At 37.3% G+C, this 11113-nt stretch overlaps 1 protein-coding gene across 4 annotated transcripts in view; it reads left to right on the top strand.

The window, feature by feature from the left end:
• lhx9 (LIM homeobox 9) overlaps positions 1 to 5859 on the top strand; it is a 15499-nt gene extending 9640 nt beyond the window's left edge. For 3 of the 4 annotated variants that reach the window (XM_034206560.1, XM_034206646.1, XM_034206476.1), the window contains 2 exons: positions 1647 to 1846; positions 2432 to 4527. In XM_034206560.1, coding sequence (XP_034062451.1) covers positions 1647 to 1846; positions 2432 to 2686 — 455 coding nt within the window. In that variant the 3' untranslated portion in view covers positions 2687 to 4527. Of the gene's footprint in view, positions 1 to 1646; positions 1847 to 2431; positions 4528 to 4953 lie in introns of those variants that run through there. The other variant, XM_034206717.1, reaches the window with a different exon arrangement.
• Positions 5860 to 11113: the final 5254 nt, after the last annotated feature.

Below are 11113 nucleotides of genomic sequence, written 5' to 3' on the forward strand. Positions count from 1 at the left end.
AAAGAGCCACTAAGCTTCTTTAGGTAATGTTAAATGTTCAAAAATGTAGGACCTTAAAGAATTCAAATCAGCCTGAACTAAAATAAATACAAACATACAATAAATTATGTATTAACTAAATACGTTTAGTGTTGATATCTTGTCTCTTTTTCCTCTGTTGTTTAGGTTAATGTATTGTTCTGCAGATCAGGAGACTCATATTCATGACAAATAGGAGGAGGTTTTGAGCACATGTTTGTTTTCACCAGGGAAAGATATGGGTCTACTGAGTATTCCACATCACTCAGTAAAGTTTGTTTGGATATAGAGACCCCTAGTGGGTAATATCTAGTGAAACACAATCCAGTGAAGGCTGGAACAGAGGAACAAAGATGTCAATGATTGTCATATTAATGGTGCGTTTAAGTGTCACAAGAAGAAGCTTTGTATAAAAAAACAAAATGCAGGCCATTACATGTACCCCGAAAATATGCCACACACAATATGTGTCCCATAGATTGATAATTCTGTGTCTGCCTTATTAAAACTGATTTGTAATATAAGCAATAATTCCTCCTTGAGACACTCTTTGCACTGCATCTTTATGATGAAACTATAGTGCAAGTAATTTCATATTTTATCATCCACTAAAAAAAACATGTGGTCAGCATTGCTGTTACATGGAGACACGTAAAAATCAATAGAGCCTACTGTATAATTTATAAATCCTATGCTTATTCTTTGCTGGCTATATTTACTCCCCTGAGGACACAATCGTATACGACCTGCTCGGACATCAATCTTAGATTCTATAGAAGAATTATAATCCATACATATTTTATTTGTATTTTGCTGTATGTTTTTGCTGCAATCAGGTTTTCAAAAGTCAGTCAATTGTTAATATAACTTGCAAGTATTTATTTTACACTGGAATTTGCTGTTGCAAAAGAATAAAATAATGCAAACTGTCGTACAACAGTATGACGAATTATACATTATCTTTTCTTAATGCTGAGATCAATGTTTTCCCCACGCTTTTTTGCCACACAAGCATTTTTTTCAGTAGAACCGTTTTAGCATTTCAACGTCTTTAAGTATTTTACACATGCAGTTCTAAGCTATTGACAAATGAGGCCCATTAGTTCTATTAGTATTTGCAAACACAAGCAGAAATAATTCAGCCCGTTCCCATTGTGGTTAAAAAAATCGAATACAGATGATACAAAAAACACAATAATTGTGACGACTAATTCTTTGCAATACATTTCGGTTTAGTCAGCTCAATGAATTTCTTAACACTTATTTGTACAATTGCAACGGTTTGTTATGATTATACCAAATATTCACTACTTTTCCTAAGGGCATACGAAAGATCTGTTAACAAAGCAAGTCAAAGGAACTTTCCACAAGGTCCACATGAGATCGCCTTAGTCTAATACGCTTTCCTTGCTTAACTGGATGATGTCATTTCAAGAAATCATTAGACACAATTTTGAAATATCCTTATTTAGTAATTTTTCAGTTTTATTTTCAGTTGTTTGTTAATCTTTTAGCACATATAAAATGAACTCACATGCAAAGTGTCAAAACGAAATGAACATTTGTTGCTGTTGTTTCATTCGGACTCTGATCCTCCCCCTGTGCTCTGCTCTCTGCCCCCCCCCCAGGCTGTAACGAGAACGACACGGATCACATGGACCGGGAGCAGTCCTACGCTCCAACACAGAAGACCAAACGCATGCGGACGTCCTTCAAGCACCATCAGCTGCGGACAATGAAATCCTACTTTGCCATCAACCACAACCCAGATGCCAAGGACTTAAAGCAACTGGCCCAGAAAACTGGCCTCACTAAGAGAGTTCTACAGGTAAGCACAACGCCATTCCTATTGATCTGATCACCCCATATGTGAGTCTGCACACCACTCCTCCTCCATGTCCCTCTCATTTCACACCAATATTACCATTCAAGTCATCTTTTTGATTTTCTTTGTTTTGTTGGCCCATTTAGTCATTAGATGTATATCCAGGGGTTATACTCAGAAATCTTGTAGATTCTTAAATGTAATATTTCTTGGGAAAGAAAGCAGAAACGTTGTTGATAGGCGTAGAAACATAAGTGTATAAGTGAAGCTGATATTATTATTAATCAGAGTGCACATGCTCTTTTATGTGTGGAACAGAAAATGGTGTAATTCAAATCTCCCAGATAAAACATTCAAAATAATTTTGATTTGTTGTTCAGGAGCTACCTGGTTCATTGTTATCTGCCCCTTAAGCTCAAATTAATGTATGAAAATGGCAATATAACAATTCATAGACATATGGCAAGGGCAAGTTGATACAGAAATAGCTGTGATAACTTGATATGTAAACTACTGTTCAAATGATTTATTTTTCAAAATTAATCTTAAACACAAAAAAGTAAAAGCCACATTGGGATTGGTTTGCAGGTTTGGTTCCAAAACGCAAGAGCCAAATTCAGAAGGAACGTTTTGCGACAGGAGAATGGAGGTGTTGATAAGGCTGATGGCACCTCACTCCCTCCACCCTCATCTGACAGTGGGGCCATGAGCCCCCCCTCCAGCGCGGCCACACTAACAGACCTGACAAACCCCTCTATCACTGTAGTGACCTCCGTCACCTCTAGTTTGGACAGCCATGATTCGGGGAGCCCTTCACAAACTACCTTGACAAACCTTTTCTAACACGCTATCCCCAACAGACTGTTTTTTTTCAAATCTGTTTTTCTTTTGTTTTTGTTTTATTTCCTCAATTTACATTTAATTTTTTTAAGTGACACCTTTAAGAGACCGCTCCTTGGAACTGAAAGTGCTGTACTGTGTACACAAACAAGAACAACAAGAGCAAGAACAGCAGCGACCACATTAAAACACGAGGACATCTTTTAACGTGTAGCATTTTAAACCGCATGGCAGCCGTGTCTGTAGTTGACTTACAGTTTGCAGAGATTGATTTTGGACGGGACACTTTTGAAGTTGAAGGCATTACAAAATTGTCATGGATCTCACAATTCATCAAAAAAACGAACTAAACTTAAAGCGTGTCTGGAAATCTTAATTGATTTGACTTTATTTGTACATTTGTAATGATTTATGATAAAACAAGCCCTTCCTAATTTATGGTTAATTGGTGATTTTAAAATCCTGTATATGTATGCACTGTTTTCGCACTATCCAATTTGAAGATTTATTTTCTGTTTTGGCATCATTTGGGAAATAAACTTGTAGAATGTTCTGTTTATGGGTAACTCCAGAAAACAGGCTTAATATTTCCGCATGTTTCAGTCGTAATGACTGAGTTGGATGGAATCAGACGTGGAGAGATCTCACAGAGCTACATGTAAAACGTCTAAATTGCATTCTAAGCGCCCAACCATCGCAGCTTATATGGCAGCTAGATGCTGAAACCATATAGGTTTTTGTTTTGATTCACAAATCTACTGTGAAAAAGAGAAAACATCTAATCCCACAATCTGTACAGTGGTAACTGTTCAACATGTAATGCAGTCAGTTTGATCATTTGAAATCCGCAGGAGAAATTGGGATCTGAGAACAGTTTATGCACGCTGTTGCAATCGATTGTTTTCATGACAGAGCACTTTTTCAGATTTGTTGGCATCTCAGATTAACCGTAGTCAAATGGATAAATCCTAGTAAACATATCCATGGATCCACAGCTTAACTCAATTGCACAGTGACAATATACTGCCCAGTGAAAAGTGCATTATTGTTTTTATCATGTTGCTCAGGGTAACGATGTGATTTTAAAAGGGAAAAGGAGTAGGGGGAGAAATGAAGTGGTTGCGACGTTGCAGACTAGATTTGTAGAGCTGACATGAACAATAAAAATGACCTCAGATAGGTGGAGTCGCAAGAGGCAGCCAGTGGGAAATCATTGTCCATGTGTTCTCCTTTTTGGCCATATGTATACTTTCTTTAATGACTTGCCACTGAACAGACCAAAAACATGTTTCTTCTGGCTGAGAGAAAGAGAGAAAAGAAAGAGAGAGCAAATCTTCAATAGAGTTGATACATTTCATTGTGAGCGTCACAATTTGTTCTCTTGTAGAACAAAGTGGTACTCTAGATCTACTTAATGAAGTAGATGCCTAACTCAGTTCTGCTATGTGCCTTATGCTATAACTTGGGAGAAAGTTTGTGATATTCAGGATATATGTGTTCTTTGTTAACTGATTCACATCCTTTTGACGCCTCACTAGTTTTGTACTGTTTTGCATCTTATTTCCGAAGATCTTTTTATGGTGTGTCCTGTTCAAAAGGGGGCAGCGATGTCATAGAAAGCATTTGTGCACTCTTTCAGATATAGTTGGGTAATCCAAGAACCTTATATATTGATCTTCGTGTTAATAGTTGAGTACAGTAAGTGTTCTATCAAGATTGTCCATGTTTCCCTGTTTCTTGATAAAGATGGTGTATAGAAACTATTTCCCCCTAAATATTTATGGACCAAACGGTTGTTATATATCTTATTAAATTTGTGTGAATAAAAATACTTTGCTTTTAAATGGGTTTTATTTTTCATTACACTTGCCATTTTTGTGTTTTATCTTGAGTACAATTTTCTTTTATCACATCTGCAAATGAGTAAAGCATTCAGTTATTAATGACCAGTTAAACGTCCTCATTTTTGCTCCCATTTTTTATTTATATTTCCTATTTTATGATGTTTATGGTTTTTAACGTAATGCCCCATGGATTTGCATCTAAACCCTGCAGTCAAAAATATGAATTTGCTTTTTAATGCATGAATATGGCTTTTAAATTTAAATCAAAGGAATGCTGCAAAGCATTTATCAATATATATATATCTATATTTATATATATATTATGCATAACATTGGTAAACCTAAAATGAAGTAAGAGTAATTGCAGACCCAGTAAAGCCAGGTTGCTCTGTAGTTAATATATTCTTACTCTATTATTTCTTTCAGGGAGAACAAATCTTGGGGCATTACAGCCATACATCCCGGCGTTTGAAAATTCCCTAAAGTATTAACAGAAGGGGAAAACTTTGATGGGAATTCCTCACCATTGAAGACAAAGACAATATTAGGATAAGACGTTAGCATATTGAGAACAAATAAACAACCAACATAAAACCTGTTTGAGTTGCAAATGTACAACGGATGATTTTTTTTAACAACAATTTGTCCTGAATGTTTGAATCCATCAACGGAGGAGACCCTACAATGTATGCTATTTATGACATCAATGTGAAGAAAACAAATCTTTCTGTATTGGAATGGTAAATACACAAAACTGATGATTAAAATGTATTGTAACATAGTAAAAAAAAAACTGACAGTACTGCAAAGGATGTAATTACAACAGCAGGAATGACAACAGTGTGAAACAGACGCTATGGATGATATTGGTATGATCACACACACACACATACACACTACTACACATGTACTTTTTCCTATTGCCTCCTAAATAAGCACTATATATAAATTCCTATAATCTTTGTTCTGCAACACACACACTTAGGTAAACAAATGCACACATGCTGCTGCCCCCCTGCACCCCGCCCAAGAATCAGCTTGCTAAATCGAAGTTTTCTTTTGTCACAAGTGTCATTTCGTAAACACATGGCCTCCTTGAAACTCGGCAGCAGGATGCCCATCAAATGTGATGAGTGTATGAAGAGGACTGCAGAGCTGGAGCTTTGCCATCTGGCTGTACCGAGGGAAGGAAGTGAAAAAACAAAGCAGATAAAGAAGAGATTCTCATTTTGCATGTGCTCATCATCTTGCTAACATTTCCTTGAGATGTGTATTATTTCCTTTGATTCATTGTATGATTCATTGTCAGCTGCAAAATAAAGCATATGAAAATGATGTCCCTGATGCCACTATAGTACCTCACAGTGGAAAAACACTCATAGATTATATACAAAAAAAAAATCTTCTATAAATGTATCATAAAACAATTACTTTCAGTTAGATTTAGAACAATACAGTCACACATTTGCAGAAATAGCTACATTATATTTGCCAGTTTAATTGAATAACGTAGCAAAAAATGAACAACAGAATGCACAAACTAATTGGCATAACGTGAATGCTTCAGTTAGTTGTTTGGCAGTTTCACTACTTAGTATGAATGCTGGGTATGTCATTTAAAGAAGGTGTGTTGTGGAACGAGAAAAAAAGAAAAGAAATAAATCTGAAGCCACATGGGGACCAGTAAACAGGCTGGTGTTGAATTCCAACAATGTGGGAAACAGCAAACACTCCCGTCAGGCCAAGAGGAGCTCAGTCGCTGGGGTGCCTCTGCGCTGTGGCAGCAGGGCTGTGTTCCCCGGGTCTGATGGGAGGACGGGGGGCGGGTTGACACCACAGAGCTACAGGAAGCAGGGGCTGGAGCACAAACAAACACAGCCAGCACTGCTCAGCTCTGGAGCTGCGAGATGAAAACTCTGGACAACGTCATGGCCCTGCGTTGACAAGAATTCCAGGGTTTGCTGCTGGGCTGTCGGTGAATGAAATCCATCGTGTGTGTGTGTGTGTGTGTGTGTGTGTGTGTGTGTGTGTGTGTTTGCACTTCAGCCACCGTCTTGCCAACTGGATTGATTTACCTTATTCCAGGTATGCTTTTTTATTTACAAAAATATGTTTAAGAAAATAAATATAAGAATAAAATGATACATTATTGTTCCCTTGTTGAAACATTTGTAGCAACAGATATATTTTAGTTCACTTTAAAACTACAAAATCCAGCTCATAAATCTATTTACAACCTGTGACCTATATTTTTGGATGAATATCTGTTAAATAGATTAATCTCTGTTAAAGTATAAACACAGTGTTGCCTGCACAGGTTAGAAAGAAAGGAGGGCTCCTCCTCCACCTCTTATCTCCTCCCCCGGTTAAATGACAGCCCCTGTTCACTATGACTGTACAAAAACAATGCTGACAGAGCTGTATGTTTCCTGTCAAACACACAGTCTTTTCATAAAGTTCAGGGCACTCTGAAACAGTATTTGACACTTTAAAATAAAGGAAAACATCTAAAATGCTCCTCCATTCAGAATTAAAATGTACAGACAGATGGTTTGGGAATTAAACATTATTTTCCCACTTTTTTAAATGTATTAACAAGGACAATTAAACTTACAAGGGGTTCACATGCTACTCAACATGACTCAGATACATGCCAGGGTTGGGTTTCACAAACGTGCTCAAACTGACATTTGCAACTGAGGCCTGCCTATGTGGTCAGATCTGACCGATAAAATGTGTTACATGTAAAGGTCAAATGAGAATACCAACGGAAAGGACAAGCACTTAACACTGCCTGTCATCACAACAAAAATTAGGGGAAATCTCCAGTGTCCATTCATTATTTTGACATCAGATATCACCCTGCAACAGCCAAACCAAATCAACGATACAGTCATGTGCTCTGGTTTCCAACATTTTGTAAGAATTAAATACTTCCTATAATATTAAACGCCTTCAATTCACTCTACCTTTTACAACTATATTGTAAAATGAGGAAAGTGTGTCTCTGAAGGCACACACACACACATGGTCAGTCACAGAGACATTACCAGACATTATACACACACAGTGACAGGCGACAGGGTCAAAACAAAGTATGGGATGATCACTGAGGCATAGGCCACACCTGCAGGGTACATGTTGCTCTGATAGTGCTGTTTCTTTTGTCACAGCTTGTGTGTGTATGTATGTATGTGTGTGTGTGTGTGTGTGTGTGTGTGTGTCTGCCAGTTCCGCCTCAGTTCTCTCCCCTCATTGCTAGGCGCCTATTTAACCTCACCTCACATACCAACCACCCTGCTAACACAGATACACACCGGCACAGGGACACATAACAAACACCAGTGCACACAGGCAGATGTCAGAGGGGGGACGATGTGAATGAGACAGTTAAACTGGTGTGTGTGTGTGTGTGTGTGTGTGTGTGTGTGTGTGTGTGTGTGTGTGTGTGTGTGTGTGTGTGTGTGTGTGTCAGTACGACTGAGGCCTGCCCCACTGTTTAATGCAGAGCAGGTGGAGAGATCCTCTGTGCTGGGAAAAACACTGAAATATACACATGTAAGTAGTAGTATACACAACACAAACACACACAAATTGACAAAGTGATTTTAGGCAGAAATTGTATATGTCAGATTTGTCCTTCACATTATCACATGATCTCTCCTGTGCCTCATTTGTGCGGTGCTTTAAACACAACATAAATCCTTTATTTCTTTGTTGTGCTGTTATTCTATATTTACGATATCTGTTATGTGACGGCTCACATCTAGACAACCTTGAAAACGCTGCGATCAAGGCTGATAACTACGGGTTGCAATTGCACTTTGAAGACAAAACAACATTAATTAGCGTTTTAAATGGAAATGCAGGCATCACATGCCTCCAAGTTCGCCTGGGTATACGAAAAGAGAGGCAAGATTTTATACATATTTCCATCTGTAATCTCTTTCTCTTTTCCTCTGATAGCTGTGCTCTGTGAGGTACATAAACAGGAAGCTCATCTACATGGATACGGCATGTTTCAGAGTGTGACAGGTCATCTTTGTACTGGTAGAGTGTAACCTCTCAGTTCTTGCTAAACCTTCAGGTTGCACGCGGCTCCTCTCCCCTCCATCTGCTGGTCTCTATGAAGTCTGTGCCGGATCACAGGAGCTTTGACTGCAGCTTCTGTCTCTACCACATTGCAGTCATACTTAACCCCTGAGCCAGATCAACAACACATAGGGAAATAAAAAAAAGACATGAGTGAAAACATCAACATTTTTTTCTTTTAAAGTGTTTAAAATGTGCTTTCAGCCCCTGGGTGCAACATTTTTGAATATTTTGCAATGATAAAATACCCAGGTTGAATTCCCCTGAAATGTGCATGTTGAAGAAAACAAAAAATAAAGTAGTGTGCATGTATTATACTATAGGTCTTGTCCATAATATAGTGAATTCATGGTTTTAATGATCGGAAATCAGTTTTGCAAACGAGCTGAAATTAGCAATTTTCTCTGCATTTAAAAAAATAGATTTTTGCCAATAGTGCTTTAAAGTATTCTTCCTCATGCTGTTCATTGTCATAAACAAAACATGTGAGTCCCCAAATTCTCATAAATTCAAATTAATTGTCATCAGATCAGATTAGTAGGCAGTTTTGTTTCGAAAAAAGGGCCTTAATACGTGCACGATTTTGTTCTAACACAGAGTTAAATGTCACGTTTACAATATAATGTCTCTATAAATCCAGCGATTCAACCTTCCTCATTTCCCCTGGAGGGAGAACCTTTTCCATTCTGGTTACCTGCAAGCGACACCAGAAAGTTTGAAGGGGAAGAGAGTGAAAAAGATGACAATACTCTATTCATGCTAAAAAAAAATCACTGTATCAAAAGGAAATCCTCTCTGTTAAATAAACAATATCAGCAAAAAGAACACAAAAAGTTTTCTATTGGTTTAAAGCACCAGATCAGTGCAGAGAGCCACTTTTAGAACAATGGAAATTCAACACGATTATTAAACAGTTTTTCTACCAAACAGACGTGGAAGCATGCGTGTTGAACTAGAGGATCTCTGGGTGCAGCTCCCCTCGCAGACTGAAGCATTACTTTTCATCCATCCATCTAATTATTCCCTTAGAAACCTGAATTTGAAGATACAAAAGACCGTCCCTATCTGTCACTGAGCGCCATTGATCTTATTGAAAGAAAATGTGGGTGTAGAGGAAACCCAATATAACTCATGCCATTAAATTCCACACAGCATTATTCACATACAGAATTGACAGATTTCTGTGAGACGTTTCTTTTAATCTTCAACTGTTGTTGAAGAAAAAGGGGGAAAAATCCTACACTCCAGGCATCTTTCCCTTTTCCATATTTGCAGTGAGGTTAACAAAAAAGGCTATTGAAGTGTAGCAGAAGAAACACAACCCCACCTAACTTGTTGATTATTAACAACGGGGATGGGAAGAAGACAGATGTGTTCCTGTGTATCAGTGGTGTTTGAATTGTCAGTCTGAAATCAGCTATGAAACTTTTATCAAAGCAAAGTAAGCTGATCAATTCCAGATGCTCTCTCTGTCCATGCGAGTCAATCTGCGAAACCATTTTTGTCAATAAATTCTCATGATATTCCCAAGAGCAGCGCATGCGTGTCATGGGATGTGTGGGTATTCTGCATGTGTATAATTATAGAAAGCGAGACTGTGTCGAAGTCTGTGCTTATGACTGTGTTTTTTCAGGAGAATCCAATAAGGCTGTCTCTGTCGTGCATTCACTTACACACATACTTTTACACTCTCAACAAATCACCATGTCTATTTTAAACTAATTCAGAATAACCAATGTTTTGTTTTGTTGCAACATAAGAACATGTCAAAGAAGTTGAACGTTATTATGTAGCCTGTATTTAATTAAAGATTTTAACTCACTATATGTATCTATTGGATAAAAGTGTCTAACAAGTGACATAATATTGTTGGTCCCACCTGAAAGCTATTGTTTCTATTTTACAAACAGCACATAGGATAGTCTATACAAATGTATGCTGTTTAATAGATTAAACTAATTAACATTTTAAGATGAGTTTGAACATATATAATTGGTATTTCAGCAACATCTGAACAAATATGAATGTGTGAGAAGTTGTTCAAAGTAAAGGGAAAAGATGGTAAGTGGACCTTGATGTCATATTTTAAACACATTAAAATGATCAAAATATTAAAAGAAAACCAAAAAATCTTCACATTTAACAAGTTGAAGCCATTAGATGTTTTTGTATGAAAAATAAAAAGTAAATGATTCTCATGAATGTTGCTTCTATAGTTAAACTCTTAACATGTATTCTATGCAAACATCTTAATTTGTAAAGTAGGCCTCAAAACTAAAGCTTTCAGATAAATGTAGTGGATTTAATCGTTTAAAAAATCCCTCTCAAATGTAGTGAATTGGAGGGGCCTGAAACTAAAAGCCTAAAAAAAGGAAGCACAAGAAATACCTCAAAGTTGTATTTGTGATACAATAGGATGTCATACTGTAGGCTACTTTCCACAAGAGTCGTTTCAAAGCTCTCCAGAAGGCTAATATAAACTTTTTTGTTTTCA

The sequence above is a fragment of the Gymnodraco acuticeps genome, unplaced genomic scaffold (assembly GCF_902827175.1).
Source record: "Gymnodraco acuticeps unplaced genomic scaffold, fGymAcu1.1, whole genome shotgun sequence".
NCBI classification, from domain to species: Eukaryota; Metazoa; Chordata; class Actinopteri; order Perciformes; family Bathydraconidae; genus Gymnodraco; species Gymnodraco acuticeps.